General features: G+C 40.9%; 1 protein-coding gene across 6 annotated transcripts in view; it reads left to right on the top strand.

Annotated features, from left to right (window-relative positions):
- nav2a (neuron navigator 2a) overlaps positions 1 to 23,240 on the top strand; it is a 97,523-nt gene extending 74,283 nt beyond the window's left edge. For all 6 annotated transcript variants that reach the window (XM_046857490.1, XM_046857487.1, XM_046857486.1 and 3 more), the window contains 18 exons: positions 760 to 834; positions 2,401 to 2,484; positions 2,673 to 2,796; positions 3,134 to 3,270; positions 14,137 to 14,300; positions 14,493 to 14,646; positions 14,968 to 15,115; positions 15,283 to 15,386; positions 15,819 to 15,914; positions 16,578 to 16,746; positions 16,923 to 17,033; positions 17,491 to 17,615; positions 17,823 to 17,971; positions 18,460 to 18,531; positions 19,605 to 19,801; positions 19,887 to 20,005; positions 20,306 to 20,506; positions 20,627 to 23,240. In XM_046857490.1, the coding sequence (XP_046713446.1) occupies positions 760 to 834; positions 2,401 to 2,484; positions 2,673 to 2,796; positions 3,134 to 3,270; positions 14,137 to 14,300; positions 14,493 to 14,646; positions 14,968 to 15,115; positions 15,283 to 15,386; positions 15,819 to 15,914; positions 16,578 to 16,746; positions 16,923 to 17,033; positions 17,491 to 17,615; positions 17,823 to 17,971; positions 18,460 to 18,531; positions 19,605 to 19,801; positions 19,887 to 20,005; positions 20,306 to 20,506; positions 20,627 to 20,752 (2,355 nt within the window). In that variant the 3' untranslated portion in view covers positions 20,753 to 23,240. The remainder of the gene's footprint in view (positions 1 to 759; positions 835 to 2,400; positions 2,485 to 2,672; positions 2,797 to 3,133; positions 3,271 to 14,136; positions 14,301 to 14,492; positions 14,647 to 14,967; positions 15,116 to 15,282; positions 15,387 to 15,818; positions 15,915 to 16,577; positions 16,747 to 16,922; positions 17,034 to 17,490; positions 17,616 to 17,822; positions 17,972 to 18,459; positions 18,532 to 19,604; positions 19,802 to 19,886; positions 20,006 to 20,305; positions 20,507 to 20,626) is intronic.
- Positions 23,241 to 24,293: the final 1,053 nt, after the last annotated feature.

Here is a 24,293-nt window from a genome sequence, read left to right as displayed (position 1 = left end):
GAAAGTAAATGCAGCCATGATTGTTTTATGACTTTATTCCCGCATCTGTTCTTGTTTGACCCAGTCAAAATTCAAAATCACTACAGCAAACTACAAAGACTGTAACCATGGCAATGATCCTAAAGTCTAGGCCTATACCGCTTAGAACAATGAGAAGAATACAACTATGATTTAAAAATACCATTTGGAAACATAAACATAGAAAACAGTATAACTATGGTGTGTGCATGTGTGGGTTTGTGTGAGTGTGGGTGTGCTGGTGGGTGTGTGGGTGTGTTGGTGGGTGTAGGTGTATGTGTGAGAAAAAGAGAGACCCTTTACACCACTGTGTGTTTTTCACATTAATGAATAGGAGTGGTGTTGTGTATGTTGTTCTTTGATCTTAACTGCTGTGTTGTCTGCACACACACACACACACACACACACACACACACACACACACACACACACACACACACACACACACACACACACACACACACACACACACACACACACATGCCCTGACAAACACAAAGACACACACCTGAAATGCTTCTTTTATTATATTTTCTTTAACACACCTGTGCAAGTTAACTATTTTGTCATGCCCCACCCACATTTACTTCATCTCTTTTTAGCCTTTACATTCGATTTTCTTTTTTTATTTATTCCATTATCTTTTTTCATCTGTGTATCTGTTTGGTCTCTCTTCTGACAGCTTCTCTAGGTCTTTTTCAACAGTAATAGTAATAATAATAGTAATAATAATAATTTCAGATTCGGAAGTTGCGCAGAGAGCTGGATGCCTCACAGGAGAAAGTGTCAGCACTGACAACACAGCTGAGTGCTAACGTGAGTGTACGCACATGCACACAGACACACACACACACATTGACAGTGTGTTGCTGGGTGTATGTAACCGGTTCTTCATAGCGTGATTGAGTCTCTTGGGTGTTGTGTGCTATTGTCTAATTGTTGATGTGAGCTGAATTACTCAGGGCTGTCAATCATCACCTCACAGTGTAGATGTCATTTATTTATATCCATAGAAAGCAATACAAATAATAATAATAACAACAATAATAATAATAATAATGGTTGATTAATAATAACAGTTTATTAATAATAATAATAATAATAATAATAATAATAATAATAATAATAATGGTTGATTAATAATAGTAGTTATTATTTTTATTACTACTACTACTACTACTAATAATAATAATAATTCTAGAAATAAAAAACTAAAATTTATGTTCTATCTCAGTGAAGTGGGTGTGGTCTCGGTGAAAGAGGAATAGATATATCGCACAATGAGCACAAAGAGTTTGTGAATTTGAAGACACAGTGGGTGGCCTGGTAGTATTGTCAAGAGGAAAAATAAGAGTAAAATGTTAGTATTAGAGATTAAATAATGGAGAGGGATATAATACTTAGAGGTTACTAAAGGTCGACTAATAGTGGATTTTACCGATACCTATAGCTAGGTTGGATCACATTTGCCTATAAGCAATTAAAAAAAAGATTAAACACAAACACTCCATGTAAAATAGTACTGAACTTATTACAAAAAATAAAAAATAAAAATAAATGTAATTTCAATACTGTGGACTTTGGGAAGACATTTAAAGATGGCCATTTTGGATATATGGAGGTGGATAGATACTTTATTCATCCCAATGGGAAATTTACAAATGTAAAAACTCTCTGCCTCTAATTTTAAGCATGACTGTTTAAATTTATGTGGAATGGTAATGCTTAAAAGTAAGATTGCATTTGTAACATTACTCTGTAGTTAACTTTATTTAATGCACTATGAACTAACATAAATTACAGCTTGCAGTCTTGTATCAAAACAAACAGCACAGTGATTCACCTCTAGAGGCTGCTTTCATACTGAATAATGACAGCGGACCTTCTCAGCTGCTTCAATGCAGACGCAACCCGGAAATACTATTGCTATGGGTTTTAGCCGATAACAGAAGTACACTCACAATGCTTGCATCTCTGCTCTGCACTTGCAAATGGCTTTGTATTCCCAAACCACAACCCAATCTCTGTTTATAAATACTGCACTTGCAAACTCTGTTCCACACTCACTTTGGCCTCCTGTTCTCTGTTAAAAACCCTGTTTAAATTAAAGACAGAAAGAAAGTAATAGAAAATAATAGATAAATTTGAGACTCCATGTTCTTCAGTGAAGGCCTGTTGGGAATCATTGCTTTGTCTGTGAGTTATTTATCATGGAGATTGTGACTGACATTGCAGGCAAATGAGACCCAGTCACATAGGGCAATATCAAATTGTTTTGCCTCTCTGTGATTTAATAGCTGTTGTGTAAATGTGTGTTTGTGTGTGTGTTTGTGTGTGTGTGTGTGTGTGTGTGTGTGTGTGTGTGTGTGTGTGTGTTTTCAGGCCCACTTGGTTGCAGCATTTGAGCAGAGTCTGGCCAACATGACCATCAGATTAAAAAGCCTCACTATGACAGCAGAGCAGAAGGTAAATGTACACATATTTATTTGTGTATACTATATGTGAAATCTGGCAACCCTGCTAAAAAAAATTCAATAACACAATACAAATATTTACATTATATACTACCAGAACAATAAAGAAAAAATATATAAATGTCAAGAGGACTATTTTTTTGGGTGGTTTGTTGAGCTTGTGTATGTATATGTGTGTAGGACTCCGAGCTGAATGAACTGAGGAAAACCATCGAGTTGCTAAAGAAGCAGAATGCTGTAGCTCAAGCTGCTATTAACGGTGTCATTAACACTCCAGAACTCGCCTGTAAACCTGAACGTACAGGTGAGACAGAGACTGTAATATTATAGTAATTATGTAATATTGTATAACAGCTCCTTTTCCCATAATATTACATTACAAAATTAGCTAGGCATACGTGTGAATTAACTACATCTTAGTTTGAGTAAGCAAGAAAAATCTGAGATCATTTTTATGCTAGGATGGACAAGAAACTGTAAAAATGTAAGTTATTTGTACACTGTTAAGATTTATAAACTTTATAGAATGTTGAGATGAACGGATAATGTGAACGTGTGCAGAATATTCACTGTAGAAATAGTTGTTATTGTTTGTTATAATGTGTTTGTTTTTTGTGTATATATTTTGTGTTGTGTTATAGGTTCTGTTGGCTCAGTCTCGGTACAGGCAGAGATGTGTATGCGCAGACAGCACTCATCAGACAGTGTGTCCAGCATCACCAGCCACTCCAGCATGGAGAATACAGACAACAGCAGCAAGAAGAAGAAGAAAAACTGGGTGTGTGAAGCTGCACACACACACACACACACACACACACACACACACACACACACACACACACACAGCAGCTAAGTCTGCTTTCTGTGTCTTTGTGTTTTCTTGTCGCTTCATGTGGCAGGTTTCTGAGGTAAGAGTAAGTGTGTTAGCATTAATAAGCTAAGCTAACTTGAACTTGTGGTTTGCTTTTCATTGCCCTTTAAGCTTCAGCACCCTCACACTTTACTTTCTCTCTTCCTGATGCTTTCCCTATTTTTTGTATGTATTTGCTTTGTAAGACACTCTGATGTCTCATTGAAATGGGTGGATCGATTTGATTATTTTGATACTGGTCTTGTATCGAGAGAATCGACATATCGAACCTACCTGATTTCTTTTTAAACAAGTGAGTTTAATATGCATATGTTATATGAATAGAACGTGTTTGTTATTCTGCTGTTCCCTTATTTATTATTCAAACAAGTTGGCATTCTGTCTCTCAGTGATATATTTTAGAATAATTGTGTCATGTGTACCTTCACAGGGAATTATTTCAAAGCAGAGAGTCGGCATTCTTTTTTTCTTTTCATAAAAACCTCAAAAGGGAAAAATGTAGAAACGTTATATGAAGTTTGAATTTAATTTGTGGGATTTGTTTTTAAATAAATTAAGTCCAGCCCATTTTAGTCTTTTTAATAGTAACATTCAATATAATATCAAATACTATTAATTATTAATAATAATGACTTTTAACAATATTAATGATACTGGTCTTGAAAGTACAGTGGAACCCGGTTATCTCGACCTCGGTTATCTCGACAACCCTATTAAGTCGACCTTTTTGAAGTGGAACCGCCAAATTATCGCTTTTTCTAAGCATTTTTTATCGGTTATGTCGATCGCCGAACCCTAATATCTCGAGCACAAGGGGGGAAAAAATTTGCCATTTAACGTCGGTTATCTCTGTGCAGCCGCAGAAGAACTCGCGGAAGTGGCGGAAAAATCAAACCTTACAGATACTACAGGTGTTGTATTGTATACTGGTGAATCTCTGCTGTTTGTAAGTGCACATATGCATTTTTTTTTGTTAAATGCGATGAACGGGAGCGCGGCGCTCCCGGCTTCAACTCCTTACCGAGCGTGCGTCGCTTCTTACCCAGAGAGCCGTGCTCCTTACCGAGCGCACGGGCGAGCAGGGTAAGGAGCACGGCTCTCGGTAAGGAGCGACGCCACGAGCAGGGTAAGGAGCACGGCTCTCTTCGGTCGTTCACGTTTGAGACTTTTCTGTCCCTCGTTTTTGGTTTCGGGTTCGGTTTTGGATCTTCCGGGTTTTTTTTCCGGCTTCGCGCCGTGCCGCGTCGCAGTATTTTTTAATTTCCCTATTTTTCCATTCACAAACTCTCTTTCTCTCTCTCTCTCTCTCTCTCTCTCTCTCTCTCTCTCTCTCTCTCTCTCTCTCTCTCGGCTTATCTCCCCCTCTGCATCGCGGACGTAAGTTTTTTCGGACACTTTGCTTTGTGTGTTTGTGCGGATTACTTCAGCCTGATGGTCATAAGTTTTCAGAAACTTAGTTACTGTTTTTTTTTTTTCTTTTCTTTCCACATGTGGACTAAATGTGAGACGGCACTGTGCAGCCGCTGTTTTTTTTTTTTTGAGCGATCTGTGTGTTTATAATGTTGGAGAATATAATAAAGGTTTGTATGGAGAATGGACGGTGGTTTGTATTGTATACTGGTAAATCTCTGCTGTTAGTAGGTGCACTTATGCCTTTTGTTGTTAACAAACGTATGTACATTTTTAAAGCATGCCTTCATCAAAACAAATCGCGGCAACGCTGTTGTGTAAAAAAAACCTTCAAAAACACGTGCATGCACATTCTCATTTATTAACGCACATCATGTACATTGTCAGGGATTCCCCTGCCACGCCCCCCTCAGTAGCTGTCAGAGATTCCCCTGCCACGCCCCCCTCGGCTGCTGTCAGAGTTGCACCCTGCCACGCCCCCCTCGGTAGCTCTCATGGTGCCTCATTATCCCGTGCCTGCCTAATCACCGACAGCTGTGACTCGTTATGGTGCAGACTATATAAACACACGTTCTCGAGTCACAGGCTGTCGGTTCTTGTATTGTCATGCCGGCTGCTCGACCGCCAGCATTTCCCGCTGGTTCCGTATCCGAGTTCTGTTTCGTCTGGATCACTTGCTGCCGTTGCCGCTTACTTTCGTTTGGACTCTCGGTTTCATTTTGGATTACTCGTCTCGAGTGGATGTTCTTTGTTTGTTTTCTCGCCTCGGCAGCAGTGAGTGTTTCTTTGTTGAACTAAATAAACTATGATTGACTTGCTTCCGCTTCCGCGTCCTGTCCGTCAGCCTGACAGAAGAACCGACCTAAACCGAAAGCGGAATCGCCCACCCGCGATTCCGGCCGCGATGGATCGGCAGCCGAACCCGGCTTCGGATTTTCACCGGGAGTTCCAAGCCGTTTCTCGCGGCTCAAAGCCACAGAAGCCGGAGCATGAAAGCGCGGCTGTGCCACGCCCCTCCGCGAGCGCGAGGGGATTTCCGGCTCGATTCTCCGGGAACGGAGAAGAATTGGGCGGATTTCTGGGGAACATCGGCGAGTATGTGGAGGAGAATTTTTCCCAGTTTCCCTCCGAAAGAGCCAAGATCGCCTTCTGCGTTTCTCTTCTTTCTGGTGATGCTCTATCTAAAACCAGCAGATTATGGAGCGCCAATGGGGGCAATTTCGGCTCACTCGCTGAATTCTGCGAGCTTCTTCTGGGGATGTGTGGGATGGAGGTGGTGGATCTCCACGACAGTCCCTTTGAGGATGAAGAAGCTTCGTTCCATGGGTCTTCAGAGCGCGCCACTTCGTTCTCAGGATTCTCAAGGGTGCTCGGTTCCAACCCTGGGCATCCAAGAACGCGAGGCTGAGTTCCCGGGATTCCACATGGCCCTGCCCCTGGGTCAGTACAAGCGCGCTGCTGTGTTCCGGGGTTCTCGTGGACGCTCTACACCATCTCCGAGCGTTTGCGAGCGCGCCCTGGCATCCCAGCACTCCCATGAGCAGTCCGTGCCGCCACCGAACATATACAAGCGTGCTGCCCTGTTTCGAGGTTCCCACGAGCGCGCCTCTTCGCCACAGACCCGTCACGAGCGCGCCTCTACGCCACAGACCCGTCACGAGCGCGCCTCTTCGCCACAGACCCGTCACGGCGCGCCTCGCCACAGACCCGTCACGGCGCGCCTCTATGCCACAGACCCGTCCACGGCGTGCCTCTCGCCACAGACCCGTCACGAGCGTGCCTCTACGCCACAGACCCGTCACGAGCGCCGAGCCGCCACAGACCCGTCACGAGAGAGCCCGAGCCGCCACAGACCCGTCACGAGAGAGCCGAGCCGCCACAGACCCGTCACGAGCGTGCCTCTACGCCACAGACCCGTCACGAGCGTGCCTCGCCACAGACCCGTCACGAGCGCGCCGAGCCGCCACAGACCCGTCCACGGCGTGCCTCACGCCACAGACTCGTCACAAGAGCGCCGGGCCGCCACAGAGTCGTCACGAGGCGCCTGGCCGCCACAGAGTTGTCACGAGGCGCCTGGCCGCCACAGAGTCGCCACGAGCGCGCCGCCACAGACCCGTCACAAGTGCGCCTCACGCCACAGACCCGTCACGAGAGAGCCGAGCCGCCACAGACCCGTCACGAGAGAGCCGAGCCGCCACAGACCCGTCACGAGAGCGCCTGGCCGCCACAGAGTCGCCACGAGAGCGCGGGCCGCCACAGACCCGTCACGAGCGTGCCTCTACGCCACAGACCCGTCACGAGCGTGCCTCTACGCCACAGACCCGTCACGAGCGCGCCGAGCCGCCACAGACCCGTCACGAGCGTGCCTCTACGCCACAGACCCGTCACGAGAGCGCCGGGCCGCCACAGAGTCGTCACGAGAGCGCCTGGCCGCCACAGAGTTGTCACGAGAGCGCCTGGCCGCCACAGAGTCGTCACGAGAGCGCCTGGCCGCCACAGAGTCGCCACGAGCGCCGGGCCGCCACAGAGTCGTCACGAGAGCGCCGGGCCGCCACAGAGTCGTCACGAGAGCGCCGGGCCGCCACAGAGTCGTCACGAGAGCGCCGGGCCGCCACAGAGTTCCGCCGAGGGTGCCGGGCCGCCACAGAGTCGTCACGAGAGCGCCGGGCCGCCACAGACTCGTCACGAGAGCGCCAGGCCACCACAGAGTCGTCACGAGAGCGCCGGGCCGCCACAGAGTTCCGCCGAGGGTGCCGCTCAGCCTCAGAGTTCCGCCGAGGGTGCCGCTCAGCCTCAGAGTTCCACCGAGGGTGCCGCTCAGCCTCAGAGTTCCGCCGAGGGTGCCGCTCAGCCTCAGAGTTCCGCCGAGGGTGCCGCTCAGCCTCAGAGTTCCGCCGAGGGTGCCGCTCAGCCTCAGAGTCCCCAAGAGAGCTCGCTCCCGTTTCAGAGTCCCCAAGAGAGCTCGCTCCCATTCCAGAGTCCCCAAGAGAGCTCGCTCCCATTCCAGAGTCCCACAGAGAGGTCAGGCCGCGAAGGGGTCGTCGTACCGCCGCCTGGCCGCGAAGGGGTCGTCGTACCGCCGCCTGGCCGCGAAGGGGTCGTCGTACCGCCGCCTGGCCGCGAAGGGGTCGTAGTACCGCCGATCCGATCCGATACTTTCGTTTGGACTCTCGGTTTCATTTTTGGATTACTCGTCTCGAGTGGATGTTCTTTGTTTGTTTTCTCGCCTCGGCAGCAGTGAGTGTTTCTTTGTTGAACTAAATAAACTATGATTGACTTGCTTCCGCTTCCACGTCCTGTCCGTCAGCCTGACATACATAAAGAAATTTCAAGCACGTTAATATACTGCCGCCATTTTGTTTTCGTTTATCTCGATCATCGGTTACCTCGATGCTTTTTGGCGACCCCCTAGGACATCGACATAACCGGGTTCCACTGTACTTGGATCAAAATGATAATAAGTGGTATCACTCATCCCTAAAGTCTCACATTAACTGAAGCTGCTGTGTCAAGGCACACAAGCAGCTCACGTGCCTGTGAAGCAAACATTGTGTGTGTCTGTGAATATGTATTGGTTTAATACTTGAAAAGAAAGACTGAGTGAACAAAACCAAATTACAACAGTAGTTCTGAGCACAGCATTAGTGAAACTCCCACTACTGTGATTTGGATTTGTTCACTTCCAGATAGATCTTTTTTTTCTCAGAGATTTGAAAACTTTTTTACACCTCTGCTTTAGGAAAACATACACAGTATATAGTGCATCTGGAAAGTATTCACAGAGCTTCAAGGCTTTTTGTTATGTTACAGTCTTATTCCCAAATAGATGAAATTCATTTTTTTCCTCAAAATTCTACAAACAATACCCCATAATGACAACGTGAAAGAAGTGTGTTTGAAATTTTTACAAATTTATTAAAAATAAAAACAAAAAAATTCACATGTACATAAGTATTCGCAGCTTTTGCCATGACTCTCAAAATGAAGCTCGGTTGCATCGTGTTTCCACTGATCATCCTTGAGCTGTTTCTACAACTTGATTTGGTAAAATTGGACATAATTTGAAAACGCACACACCTGTCTATATAAGGTCCCACAGTTAAATGTGCCTGTCAGGGCACAAACCAAGCCATGAAGTTAAAAGAATTGTTTGTAGACCTCTGAGACAGGATTGTATTGAGGCACAGATCTGGGGAAGGGTACAAAAAACGTTCTGCAGCATTGAAGGTCCCAATGAGTGCAGTGGCCTCCATCATCCATAAATGGAAGAAGTTTGGAATCACTAAGACTCTTCCAAGAGCGGCTCGAGTCAAACTGAGTGATTGGGGGAGAAGGGCCTTAGTGCTGAAGGTGACCAAGAACACAATGGTCACTCTGAAAGAGCTCCAGCCTTTCTCTGTGGAGAGAAGAACCTTCCAGAAGAGCAACCATCTCTGCAGCACTCCACCAATCATGCCTGTATGGTAGAGTGGCCAGATGGAAGCCACTTCTCATTGAAAGGCACATTAAAGCCTGCCTGGAGTATGCCAAAAGGCACTTGAAGGACTCTCAGACCATGAGAAACAAAGATTAAACTCTTTGGCCTGAATGCCAATCATCATATTTGGAAGAAACCAGGCACTGCTCAAAACATGGCCAATACTATACCTACAGTATAGCATGGTGGTGACAGCATGATGCTGTGAGGATGTTCTTTAGTAGCAGGAACTGGGAGACTGGTCAGAATTGAGGGAAAGATAAATGAGGCAATGTACAGAGACATCCTTGATGAAAACCTGCCCCAGAGCACTCTGAAACTTAGACTGGGGTGAGGGTTCAGGACAAGCCAAGATAACATAGGAGTGGCTACGAGGCAACTCTGTGAATGTCCTTGAGTGGCCCAGGCAGAGCCCACACTTGAACCCAACTGGAAAGATCTGAAAATGGTACAGACGCTCCCCATCCAACCTGATGGAGCTTGAGTGGTTCTGCAAAGAAGAAAGGGAGAAAATAGGTGTGCCAAGCTTGTAGCATCATACTCAAAAAGACTTGAGGCTGTAATTGGTGCCAAAGGTGCTTCAAGAAATTATTGAGAAAAGGCTGTGAATACTTATGTACATGTAATTTATTTATTTATTTATTTATTTTGCAAAGATTTTAAACACATTTCTTTCACATTGTCATTATAGGGTATTGTTTGTAGAATTTTGAATAAAATAATGAATTGAATCTATTTTGGAATAAGGCTGAAACATTAACAAACTAGGTGATGGGTGATGGGTGAGGTGATGAGGAGGTGATGGTTAAGGAGAGGAATGTGGAAGGACAAATGGTGGTAGATTTTGCTAAAAGAATTTAAATAGCAGTGGTAAATACATGTTCTGAGAAGAAGGAGGAGCATAGGATGTAAGAGTGGAGGAAGGTGCACAGAGGTGGACTATGTTCTATGCAGGAGATGCAAACAGAAAGATATTGGAAACTGTAAGGTGTTGGCAGGGGACAGTGTAGCTAGACAGCATCGGATAATGGTCTGTTGGATGATTTTAGAGGTGAAGAAGAAGAGGAGGAGAGTAAGGACTGAAAGAAGAATAAGATGGTGGAAACTGAAGGAGGAAGACAACTACTGAAGAAGTGAGGAAGACAGCTAAAAAGGTACTTGGTGTGACATCTGGAGAAAGTGATTAAGAGGATGTAGAGTGGAAAGTCGGTTGGACCAGATGAAATACCGGTAGCAGCATGAAGCTATTTAGGAGAGATGGCAGTGGATTTTTCAACCAGATTATTCAATAAAATTTTGGAAGGTGAGATGATGCCTGAGGAATGGAGAAGGAGTGTGCTGGTACCGATCTTTAAGAATAAGGAAGATGTGCAGACCTGCAGTAACTACAGGGGAATAAAGTTAATCAGTCACATCATAAAGTTATGAGAAAGAGTAGTGGAAGCCAAGCTGAAAAAGAGTTTACATTCTGTGAGAAACAGTATAATTTCATCCCGAGGAAGAGCACAATATTTGCTTTAAAAATGTTGATAGAGAAGTATAGAGAAGGTTAGAAGGAGTTGCTTTGTGTGTTTGTGGATCTAGAGAAAGTGTATGACAGGGTGCCAAGAGAGGAGCTGTGGTATTAAATGGGGAAGTCAGGTGTGTCAGAGAAGTATGTGAGGGTGGTGCCGGACATGTATGGGGACAGTGTGACAGCAGAAAAGTGTGCAGTAGAAACGACTGACTGGTTTAATGTGGAGGTTGGATTGCATCAAGGATCGGCTCTGAGCAAGGGTATCTGCAAGAGTGAAAGGAAACTCCCCTGAACTCTTTTCCTTGGTGCGTTCAGGGAACGCTCCTGCTCCTTGAAAGCAAACACAGAGAGAATGAGGAGGAGCTTCTTCCCACAGGCCATTTGGAGTTTAAAGAAGGAAACACCCAGGATCTAGTACTGGACCTCTCTCTCTCTCCATCTTCTCTCTCACACTTTATGACACTTTGGACTGTCACTTTAACTCTGGACATGCAGAGCACAGTGCCACTTTATACCACACCATACTGCACATGGACACTATAGACAATCACGTTAATCACTTAAATTTTTACTGTTATACACATCTATGCATATACACATATTTTCACTTATATCTTCATATATTTTTATATCTATTCATTTTATATAGTTTATACTTTTTATTTATCCACCTTTTTTTTCTTGTTTTTTTTTTTCCTCATTCCATTCCCTTTACATTCCATTCCTTTTTATGCTTGAATGCCGGGCAGTCGTAAAAAGCATTTCACTGCATGTCGTACTCTGTATGTACAGTGAGGAAAATAAGTATTTGAACACCCTGCTATTTTGCAAGTTCTCCCACTTAGAAATCATGGAGGGGTCTGACATTGTCATCATAGGTGCATGTCCACTGTGAGAGACATAATCAAAAAAAAAATCCAGAAATCACAATATATGATTTTTAAACGATTTATTTGTATGATACATCTGCAAATAAGTATTTGAACACCTGTCTATCAGCTAGAATTCTGACCATCAAAGACCTGTTAGTCTGCCTTTAAAATGTCCACCTCCAATCCATTTATTATCCTAAATTAGATGCACCTGTTTGAGGTTGTTAGCTGCATAAAGACACCTGTCCACCCCATACAATCAGTAAGAATCCAACTACTAACATGGCCAAGACCAAATAGCTGTCCAAAGACACTAGAGACAAAATTGTACACCTCCACAAGGCTGGAAAGGGCTACAGGAAATTGCCAAGCAGCTTGGTGAAAAAAGGTCCACTGTTGGACCAATTATTAGAAAATGGAAGAAGCTAAACATTACTGTCAATCTCCCTTGGACTGGGGCTCCATGCAAGATCTCACCTCGTGGGGTCTCAATGATCCTAAGGAAGGTGAGAAATCAGCCCAGAACTACAGGAGGAGCTGGTCAATGACCTGAAAAGAGCTGGGACCACCGTTTCCAAGGTTACTGTTGGTAATACACTAAGGCGTCATGGTTTGAAATCATGCATGGCACGGAAGGTCCCCCTGCTTAAACCAGCACATGTCCAGGCACGTCTTAAGTTTGCCAATGACCATTTGGATGATCCAGAGGAGTCATGGGAGAAAGTCATGTGGTCAGATGAGACCAAAATAGAACTTTTGGGTCATAATTCCACTAAACGTGTTTGGAGGAAGAAGAATGATGAGTACCATCCAAGAACACCATCCCTACTGTGAAGCATGGGGTGGTAGCATCATGCTTTGGGGGTGTTTTTCTGCACATGGGACAGGGCGACTGCACTGTATTAAGGAGAGGATGACCGGGGCCATGTATTGCGAGATTTTGGGGAACAACCTCCTTCCCTCAGTTAGAGCATTGAAGATGGGTCGAGGCTGGGTCTTCCAACATGACAATGACCCGAAGCACACAGCCAGGATAACCAAGGAGTGGCTCTGTAAGAAGTATATCAAGGTTCTGGCGTGGCCTAGCCAGTCTCCAGACCTAAACCCAATAGAGAATCTTTGGAGGGAGCTCAAACTCTGTGTTTCTCAGCGACAGGCCAGAAACCTGACTGATCTAGAGATGATCTGTGTGGAGGAGTGGGCCAAAATCCCTCCTGCAGTGTGTGCAAACCTGGTGAAAAACTACAGGAAACGTTTGACCTCTGTAATTGCAAACAAAGGCTACTGTACCTAATATTAACATTGACTTTCTCAGGTGTTCAAATACTTATTTGCAGCTGTATCATACAAATAAATAGTTAAAAAATCATACATTGTGATTTCTGGATTTTTTTTTTAGATTATGTCTCTCACAGTGGACATGCACCTACGATGACAATTTCAGACCACTCCATGATTTCTAAGTGGGAGAACTTGCAAAATAGCAGGGTGTTCAAATACTTATTTTCCTCACTGTATGGGAAATTTGATTCGATTTGAAAGTTTATAGGACTGTGGTGAGACCTGCTATGTTGTATGGTTTAGAGACAGTGGAATTGAGTAAAAGACAGGAGGTGGAGCTGGAGGTAGCAGAGCTGAAGATGTTAAGATTTTTGTTGGGAGTGACGAGGATGGACAGGATTAGAATTGAGTTTATTAGAGGGACAGCACATGTAGGATGTTTTGGAGACACGGTGAGGGAGGCAAGATTGAGATGGTTTGGACATGTGCAGAGGAGGGACATGGGGTATGTCGGTAGGAGAATGCTGAGGATGGAGCTGCCAGGAAGGAGGAAAAGAGGAAGGCCAAGGAGGGAGCAGCTGAATGAAGAAGAAGAGGAAGAAAAAGCTGTAACATTAGCAAAATGTGGAAAAGTGAAGCACTGTGAATACTTTTTAGATGCACTGTATATTTCTATAGACTATTTCTAGAAATATTTTATTATTTTTCCTAAGCATGCCTAAGCAAAAATATGTTGAAAAGAAGACAGTTTACATAATCCGCTGTAAAAATGCTCTGTTGGCCTGACTCGAGAATATATACTAAAATGGTTGCTGAAATGTGAGGGGTGTTACACTGTACAGATGGCAGGGGACAATGGTGTAATGTTCAAATGCTAACAAAAATGGGATGTTTTGCCAACAGTACAATTAATGCATGGTTATCTTAGAGCTGTGTGTATTTGGACAGTAATCAGTCACATCAAAAGTGTAGCTCTGGGGACAATAGTTTTTATTTATTTACTTGTATGTTGGTGAAGACAAACACGGCTATTTAAAAATGCATTTTACTCTAGTAATAAATTAACCTATTTGCTCTCATTTGCATTTGGTTTTCTTTATTTTGTCTTTTTCTCCACTCTTTTTTACCCCGCTGCACTCTACACAGTGCTTGATCGTTTTAACTGTTTCGTTTTCAACTGTTCTGTTTACGTTTTTTTCCCCGTCTCTGTTTTTCAGTTGCGCAGCTCCTTTAAACAGGCGTTCACAAAGAAGAAGTCTCCCAAATCTGCCTCGTCCCATTCAGACATTGAGGAAATGAACGACTCGCTTCCTTCGTCTCCTAAACTCCCTCATAATGGATCCAGCAGCTCCACACCAATGCTCAGGAACTCCAACTCACTGTATGTTGGTGTGTGTGTGTGTGTGTGTGTGTGTGTGTGTGTGTGTGTGTGTGTGTGTGTGTGTGTGTGTGTGGAGTCCAACAACTTTTTTCTCAGCACTACTGCATTACTGATTAATACTTTTTTTGCCTATACAATGCTAAAGCTGTTTATGATATGAATAATCAAAGATGTGTTTATTATTAATTGCAGGCTGCCAGAGGGTTTTGATGGAGAGGCAGAGACTGTAATGCAGCTTCGAAGTGAGTTAAGAGAGAAAGAAATGAAGTTAACGGACATCCGGTTAGAAGCACTGAGCTCTGCCCACCAACTTGATCAATTACGAGAGGCCATGAATAGGATGCAGGTAAAAATAATATGAGTTCTACATTGGATTTGTCCTAAATCTGTTACTGTTCTTTGTAGTATTCCAAATAACAGAACAGACCAAAATGTATTTTTCTTTGCTTTTTTTTTTTTCTTTCATGTTTGATGTACAGTAGTGGTATTGTGACTCACTTTGTATGTATTAACCATAATGCATTGCAGGCAATAAAAATGTATAACGAAAAACTAGAAGGTTTTAATAACAAATGGTGTGTGTGTTTTTGTGTTTGTGTGACTTTGTGTGTGTGTGTGTGTGTGTGTGTGTGTGTGTGTGTGTGTGTGTGTGTGTGTGTTGGTATAGACTGAGATTGAGAAGCTGAAAGCGGAAAATGATCATTTAAAGATGGAGAATCAGGCAAACGGTGGCCGAGCGTTAATCACCCCAAGTTCCAACACAACTTCAACAACAGAATTCGCACAACAAAATCTCCACAAGTCCACAAGCTTTGGTAAAAATTTTACCAAGATCTGTTTTAACTTTATCTGTTATTACCGGTAGATAATATTTATATATATAAAAAAAAAAAAAACATTTCCAGAAAAAAAAAAAGAAAGCAGCATATTGTAAATTGCTATGAGCGATTGTCATATTTACAGAAAATCTTTTCCACTATAGATATTCTGATGGATGATTCTGGAGGAGATGGCAGTTTTCATAAAGATGGCCAACATGTAAAGATCATTGTCACTTTACGGGGGGAAGATGCTCCTAGGAGAGAGGTTTGCCTTTAATCTTGTTCCATAAATAATTAAATAAGTTGTTTTCTTAAAATACACATAATCATAACTCTAACTTCAGTAAGTGGTAAAGACAGTATCCTGGTAGTATTAGGCTGTGACTTTGTTTACTAGTGGTCTGAGTTTATAATCCTAGAAATGTATAATAGCTATGCAGGCCAGAATGAGAACAACAACACTTGCTTCAATTTGGCACTTTTAGTCATTATAACCTTGATCTCTGAGAACCAGGATGCTAGGAAATAGTTTACACATACAGTATTAGGACATGCCTGAAGGAGCAATATTCCAAAGCATAAACTGTAAGTACAGTTTACTTATCTGTATACATCTGTTGGAAATTCCATTTAGTCCAAAAGGTTTAGACAAAAATTGTATTTGTTGTGTGATTTTGGACATTTTTGTGTGTTTTAGGATTGCAGAGCACAGGACTTCCTGATTGGCTGTATTGGAGTTAGCGGGAAAACCAAATGGGACGTTTTGGACGGAGTAGTGAAACGCCTATTTAAAGTAAAGCTTACATCACATGAGCTTTCCTATCCTTAATTTTATGTTAAATTTATGCTAACACTGAGTTGGTTTAATTAAGTTTAAATGTTACTTGGTTAGATCATTCCAATTATTAAAATGGCCTGCCTTCAGTTCATATCAACGTTTGCTTTGATTTAAAGCTTTTAGAGATTTTACGGTGTGTTCAGATTGTCATCTTTAAAGTTAAGGAGATCAAACATGAAAATATCAAAGGTTAGAAAAAGCAGACCCAAATGTCATTGTATTTTTTGCTCCTTTGCTGTCAACCACAGTAAAATAAGACAATTAATATAATGTTGGGACTAATATAAGTTAGCAAATAGTTAAATAAACATTAAATAAATAGTCAACTATATTTTAAATACAATTGTGAATGTGGATTTCATTATTAAATCTTCACAATGTGCATGTAAGTCAACTCCAAATACTTACAGCTGGGGCCAGATTTGGAGAGTCAGGGTTGCAAAGATTGCGGGGTTAAAATAAAAATCTAAGTCTATGCTAGACAAAATTGATAATACAATTACAGATGTATAGATTTTAATTTTATTGTGTTGTGAGCTATTTTCCTCTTTAAGATCTAACAAAGCTGACCTTGAGAAGCAAATCCACATTAGTCATTAATTTTGTCATGTTGTGTAGGAATACATCAGACATGTAGATCCAGTCAGTCATCTGGGCCTGAGCTCTGACAGCGTGGAGGCATATCGGATTGGGGAGTTGATCAGGCCATGCAAAACAGAAACACCAGAACTACTTCCCTGTGGATACTTAGTTGGAGAAAATAACACGATAAATATTTCACTGAAAGGTACACAGAAACATACATAGCCCCAACAGACACATCAACCCTCAAAAATAAAACTATAAGGAGCAGTTGGTTCTGCTGATATTTAAAAAAAAAATTGTGTGTGTGTGTGTGTGTGTGTGTGTGTGTGTGTGTGTGTGTGTGTGTGTGTGTGTGTGTGTGTTTGTGTGTTTATACAGGTGTGAGCTCCCAGTCAACTGACTCTCTTGTGTTTGACATGTTGATCCCGAAGCCTGTGCTGCAGCGCTATGTGTCACTGCTGCAGGAACATCGTCGTCTCATTCTGTCTGGTGTGTTGCATACTATCTTTATAATTGCCACTGTATTATAAAATACCATACTAAAGTCAGCCAAAGCACACTGTATAATACTGTACTATACTATACAATATAATACAGTACAAAACTATAGTTTTGTGACAATTATTATCAGACCAGTGACTGTGTAAGATTGACACACTCCATCGTTTTCATTTCAGTGTATAATCTGTCCAAAATCTGTAATATTCAGTAATCTAGCTATATAATTGTAAATTATCATTTAAAATTGTTCATATTTTTAGAGACAACATATGGAAAGCAACAGATCTAAACCCTTTATACTGTATTTATTATCATTATAAAATACAGTTATATAGTGGAAATAAAAACAGCTTTAATTTGTAATGAAATGTAATTTTTTTCCCTACATGAGGCAATGACAGTCTTTATGTGTTATGCAACCAGTGCAACATTAACTGTTCTGCAGGTCCAAGTGGCACGGGAAAAACATACCTGGCACACCGTATGGCCGAGCACCTTACACTTCTGGAGGGACGCATTGATACACACACTGCCATTGCCACCTTCAATGTAGATCACAAGTCTAGCAAGGTAAGAACACAAGCGATTTCACAGGCCACCTTAAATATACATTTCTGTTTAATGAAGTTCAGTTTAAGTGAAACTCTAAAACTGCTCTGTAGAGTTAATTTCTTCTTCTTCTCTCTTTCTATATACCTCTTTCTGTCCATCTTTCTGTTTATACCCCACTCTCTTCCCTATCTCTCTGTGTAAATCCCACTCTCGAACACTGTGTAGGAGCTGCGTCAGTATTTGTTGGCTGTAATGGAACAGTGCAGTGAGGATCAGCATGAAGCTCCTTTAGTCATCATACTGGACAACTTGCATCATATCAGCTCTTTGGGAGAGATATTTAATGGCCTGCTTACCCAAACTCGCCAGCACTAGTAAGAAACACACACACACACACACACACACACACACACACACACACACACACACACACACACACACACACAGATAGTGGTAAATGTGGAGTATAGTTATAGAATAGGTCAAAGCATAGAGTATTTTGCACACCTCATGCCACATTAACATATTTTTGACCCGATTTGTTTTTATAAAAAAGACCTAAATCCTGCCCCATCTCTGTTTGTATTTGATCATTGATAACATAATCTATTCTGTCTGAATATAAACAGTATATTCTTAATTGCTTAAATCCCCAACATTCCTTATCTCCAAAGTTAATCAAATGAGACAGAAAATAAGCAATCACAAAAGGAAATATAAAAAAACATGTACAATTAATAAAAGGTTCCGTTCAAAAGATTTTTCTCATAAAAGTTTATTTTATTACTACAGACAAGTGTCAGAATGGTTTTTAATATTTGTATATAATACATGCTAATCAGCTTCTGTGTCTGTTCTCCAGCCCATACATCATCGGCACCATGAGTCAGACCACATCTTCATCTCCCAATCTGCAGCTTCATCATAACTTCAGGTGACAAATCAGTGTGATTATACATATTTGGGACAGTGTGTATATCAGGTTGTGAGGATATATTTATTATACATATTGTGTGGTATTGATGACATGGTGCTGCTTAGTTCCTGGTGTTGCTTAAAGTTGTATCAGATCTTATCAAAACTCACACACAGTGTTTCTATATTATGATCATGAGTACTAATAGGACCTCAGTCTATGTCTTCGTAAGGAAGCATGAAAATGTGTTTTTAATAGAGCCTCCAAAAGCACTACTGTAATTAAGGCCCGGTAAAAGTGTCTGCTAAATGCCATTAATATGAATCACCAGTAGATGGCAGTGTAACAGTTCGATTCAATTTAATTCATTACATTTTTATTTGTATAGCGCTTCTGATAATGAATATTGTCTCTAAGTATCTTTTCATAATTAAAGCAGTTCTCAAAGAATGTATACGTTTGTTTATTTTAATTGTAAATTTGTCCAGCTTCAGTTGAAGTTTAACAGTTTAATACCCAGGTCATTCTTTTAATATACTGTATATATATATATATATATATATGTATGTATGTATGTATGTATGTATATATATATATATATATATATATATATATATATATATATATATATATATATATATATATATATATATATACACACATACATATACATATATACTTGTGAAAAATTGCACATTTTACACTTTTAATTAAACTTCATTATTTAATGTATTGTTTTGTTTTGTTTTTTTTACTTATAATCATTATTATAATATAATAATTATTTTAATTATAATAATATTATAATATTATTAATGTGCAGTTACATGAAGTCAAGTGAAAGGGGCAAGATTTATTACAAACCAGTGAGTGTTATTAGTTCCACAAATGCACTTCATGCTTGCAGTTCCTGAGCCAGGAAATCGTAGTGAGTCAGTCTTTTGGAGGCCTTATAATATTTGTGGACAAATGGGATTTGTGTATGTTTCTTAGGCAGAGGTTTGTTTCATTTGCATGCCTCTTATGCTGAGAGTCACAACAGACCCACAAAAACAAAACAACAAAACATTAAGTACTCAAATGTTCTGCAGGTGGGTTTTGTGTGCAAATCACACAGAACCAGTAAAGGGCTTTCTGGGCCGTTTTCTGAGGAGGAAGCTTATTGAGACAGAAATCAGCAGCCGGACACGTAATCCAGCACTGGTGAAGATCACTGAGTGGATTCCTCGTGTTTGGCATCATCTCAACTGCTTCCTTGAGGCTCACAGCTCCTCAGATGTTACTATTGGTAAGAAAGTCTTCAGTGTGTTCTGCAGGTAAAATTATACCTTACTGAACTGTTATAAATGTGTGTGTTTGTGTGTTTGCTGCAGGGCCACGTTTGTTCCTTTCATGTCCGATGGATGTAGATGGGTCACGCATTTGGTTTACAGACCTGTGGAATTACAGCATCATCCCATACATACTGGAAGCTGTCAGAGAGGGTTTACAGGTAATATTTATCTCAGATATTAGGACTAATTATTCTGTCCATCAGACCAATTGGATTCCACCTGATATTTATTGTTTTTGTATTGTGACTGTGTAAGTTTGGGTTTGTAATCTGTACTGTTGATTTAAATTCTAATAAAAGTCAATGTGACAGATGTTTTTGAGCAAATATAAACATAACTGTTTTCTGACCTTTTATGTAATTTTTCTTCACTTTATTTGCATAAATAATGAATGTAGATCTTTTTTTTATGTTTATGAAATTCAGAGATTTTGTGTTTAATTCTCTTTCCCCCAACAGCTTTATGGACGTAGAGCTGCATGGGAGGATCCTGCTCGTTGGGTGATGGACACATTTCCATGGCGATCAAGCTCTCAGCATCCTGATTGGCCTGCTCTGCTAAAACTCCGCCCAGAGGATGTGGGTTTGGATGGAGGCTCCACCTTGAAAGAGGGTGCTAATAAACAGAACACCCAGAGCGACAGTGATGCTGATCCACTGGTGAGAAAGACACACACACACACACACACACACACACACTCACACACACACACACACACACACACACAGTGACACAGATGCAGACAGATAAACAGAGTGTGTTCCTCTCCCCTCTTTCAGATGAACATGCTGATGCGTCTAAAGGAGGCAGCAAACTGCTCCAGCACTCAGAGTTATGACAGCGACTCTAACAGTAATGGTCACCATGATGACATCCTTGACTCATCACTGGAGTCAACACTCTGATGCTTACTTTTATTTGCAAAGTTCCTTTGAATGTTTCCTCATGCCTAGGCAGCACCGATCAAGCTGCTGATGCAGAAACTATACAATTCACAGTTTAACTTGCTGTGTGTCAAGTTACAAATTTAGATTGCAAAACCGAAACAGAAGAAGAAAAAAAAAAAAAAAAAGAGACTGCACTACTTATTCCTCATATTCTAACCATCTGCTGTGAAGGATGTCATCTAACAAGAGATTTTCCAGAATCTTTACCTCACTATAATACACTTTCATCTAATATCTAATAATGATAATCCTAATAATAATAATGATTACAATAATAATAATGTTTTAAAGCTTTAGTTAATATCTTAATTTAATAGTTTTGCTCATCCCTAAAATTGGTTTTAGAGAAATATCAAAACTAAACCTCGCTATTTTTTTCTCCCATATTATGTTTTGTTGACAAGATGGTGCTATTGATTTTGTGCTCTTCACTACTGTTAATGTCTGGACACACATGACACTGGCTCACATAAGTGTATTCTGATGCTGGCCGTCAACGTAAAGGCAACGGATTTTTCATTCTGGGAGAGTTTCCGGAGGACAATGTGAAATTCTGTCCTTGTGTAATCATTTGCATGATCAGTACCTCACCAGCATGGAGGTTTTCCTTTTTTGAAAAGAGAGACGTGTCCAGCGGACCTGACTTGCACTCAGTCACTGAAGAACACCCTTCTTCTCAACTTTTTCATCCCTCATTTCGGTGCTCAATACCCAGTGCCTTACTGCATCTTGCAATGGGAGCCTGAGGGGCACTGTGTTCTTATCCAGAACTTTCCACTTCTCAAGCAAAAGGGCTTCACACTGCTTGTCTAAGCAGCTCAGAGTGGCTTTATCATTTTGATAATTCATCATGTTACTTATGAAACGCAGATGAAAAATGAAAAACATTTGGCACAAAACCCTGTGAGACTTTGTTGGGTTCTTTGAAGGAGCTGCACAATGTTGAGTAAAATAGCGTGCGCTTATGGGCGTATTTATACCTCATCAGTTGTCCACAACTTTACTTTGGCCTTATCTTCCATGCTGTACCACTGTGAAGGGAAGTGACTTAAAGAGTCTACATTGTGGAATCCTAAATGTTCTCTGGTTTTTCTAAAATTAAAGAGCTTAATATAGTTTGTAAACATTGTTAAAGTTAAAAAATCTACTTCTTGCATTCTCTCTGCTTATGGATCTGTTTATGGAACCTAAACTGCAAAGAAAACAGCCAATTTTACATTTCATGTTTCTTCAATGTCAAAGCTCATATAATAAACTTATGCATTAATTTTACAGCAAGTTAGCCCCACCCATTCTTGTGGCAGCAGGTTAGCACCATCAATTTATTTTATAGCAGGTTATCCCCATCTATTTAGCATACAGCAGGATAGTCCATCATCATGTTGGGGCCAAATTAGCCCCTACCATTCCCCTATACCCATTCAGTTTATTTTATATAAGTTAGCCATGCTCAGTTGCACTAGAATCTGTAGCAGTATTTTAGGTTTTAGTGTGCAGATAAATCTTGTACCTGTCTGGCATGAAACAAATAAGTTACACAAGTAATTGTACATGAGCGTCTTTTGTTTTGAATATGAGTATGATGGTTTATCTTAAACATTACTATTCCTAATTATTCCCTATGAACACTGAGGCAGCTTTATCTAACTAAGTATGCACTGTAATCAAAGAGCTAACACAAGTTTTGTTAATCTGTTTGCCTCTTCTATAGCTAGTCTTGTCATGAACAGTAACATTTCTTTGACCTTTTTTGAAATTCTTTTTACAGCTTTTTACTAGCAGATGCCATTATTTTCTCCATTTTTGTATCTCTTTATGCTGTTCTGAGAGACAAAGGAAGGAAGGGAAATTGCCATGTAAAAATAAATTATGTTTTTTGTACATACACCTACGGAAATATTATAAAGTGAACTTCAGGGAAAAGATCAAATACAAAAATAGACTTTTAGGAAGAGCTAATAAATGAAATGACAGAAGAAACAATTGTGGACATTTAACTGACAGTTAACACTTGATATCAGGAATTAATTATGGTTTTGTTTGAATTCCTCATGAATTTCCTCCATGGTAATTTTGTTCAGTTTTTTGTTAATAATCTTACCTACCTTCAGCATCTTGATCCTATGCAACATCATTCACATTTGAAATAGAAGCCAAATATTGTATCAGCACTGCCAAGTGTGTTTTTTTGTGTGTGTGTGTGTGTGTGTGTGTGTGTGCATGTGTGTGTATTTATATAAATTTAGATTGTACAGTGTGTATATATTTTTGTGAATAATTCTCAAATTATAATGTGCCTACATTTTATAAAGTTGGATGTAAGTCAGTTCAAGCACAGACTCGGGACATGTTTTAACTTAATTGTCATTATTGAATGTTTATTTGCTGTGTACATGATCTGATTATAATTTTTTTTAATCCTGTATTTGGATGAATAAAATGTACTTTATAACACATTATTGTGTATCTATTAATAATCAGTTTCTTGATTACCTTTCTTATTAAGGCCCTTATTCCCTGATTGCTTTGTTTGGCCTGGCGACCAGCTCTGAGGAAAGTCACACTTCTTCAATTTAAGAATTTTGGAGGCCACTGTGCTCTTGGGAATCATTTAGTGCAGCAGTACTTTTTTGTAGCCTTCCCAAGATCTGTGCCTTTCAACAATCATGTATCTGAGCTCTGCAGGCAGTTCCTTTTACCTCATGGCTTGTGGCTTTTGCATTGAAATGCATTGTCAGCTGTGAGGCCTTCTATAGGTGTGTGGCTTTCCAAATCATGTCCAATCAATAAACTTTTCCTCAGGTAGAATCCAGTCAAGGTTTTTCAAGTGTTGTTTGATAGGGTCTAAATACTTATTTACATATATTAAAGTTTTTTTATTTAAATTAATTTTTTTATTTGTTTTATTTTTTACATTTTTTAATTACGAATTTGATTAACTCTTCTTCTTCTTTCGGCTTCTTCCATTAGGGGTCGCCACAGCGGATCACCCATCTCCATACTACTCTGTCCTTTACATCTACCTCTTTCAAACCAACTACCTGCATGTCTTCCCTCCCCACATCCATAAACCTACTCCTTGGCCTTCCTCTTTTCCTCCTTCCTAGTGGCTCTATCCTCAGCATTCTCCTACCGATATACGCCATGTCCCTCCTCTGCACATGTCCAAACCATCTCAATCATGCCTCCCCTCCAAAAAGTCCTACATGCACTGTCCCTCTAATACACTAGTCAAGGTCAAGTCAAATCAAGTCGAGTCAAGAGGCTTTTAGTCTCATTTCAACTATACACAGTGATACACAGTACACAGTAAAATTAGACGTTTCCAGAACCCTGGTGCTACACTAAACAACATAGAGCTACAACACAACACAAAGCTACATAAAGTGCATCGAGTGCACAAGACAACACAAGACAATGCCGAACAGTAAACCTACTGTATACTCTGAATATACAGTACTGTGCAAAGAGAACTATAAAAACTATAACCAAGAGTAAA

The sequence above is a fragment of the Silurus meridionalis genome, chromosome 9, assembly GCF_014805685.1.
Source record: "Silurus meridionalis isolate SWU-2019-XX chromosome 9, ASM1480568v1, whole genome shotgun sequence".
Lineage (NCBI taxonomy): Eukaryota > Metazoa > Chordata > Actinopteri > Siluriformes > Siluridae > Silurus > Silurus meridionalis.
Note: the sequence above shows the minus strand (reverse complement) of the source record. Positions and strands in the feature narration are given on the sequence as shown.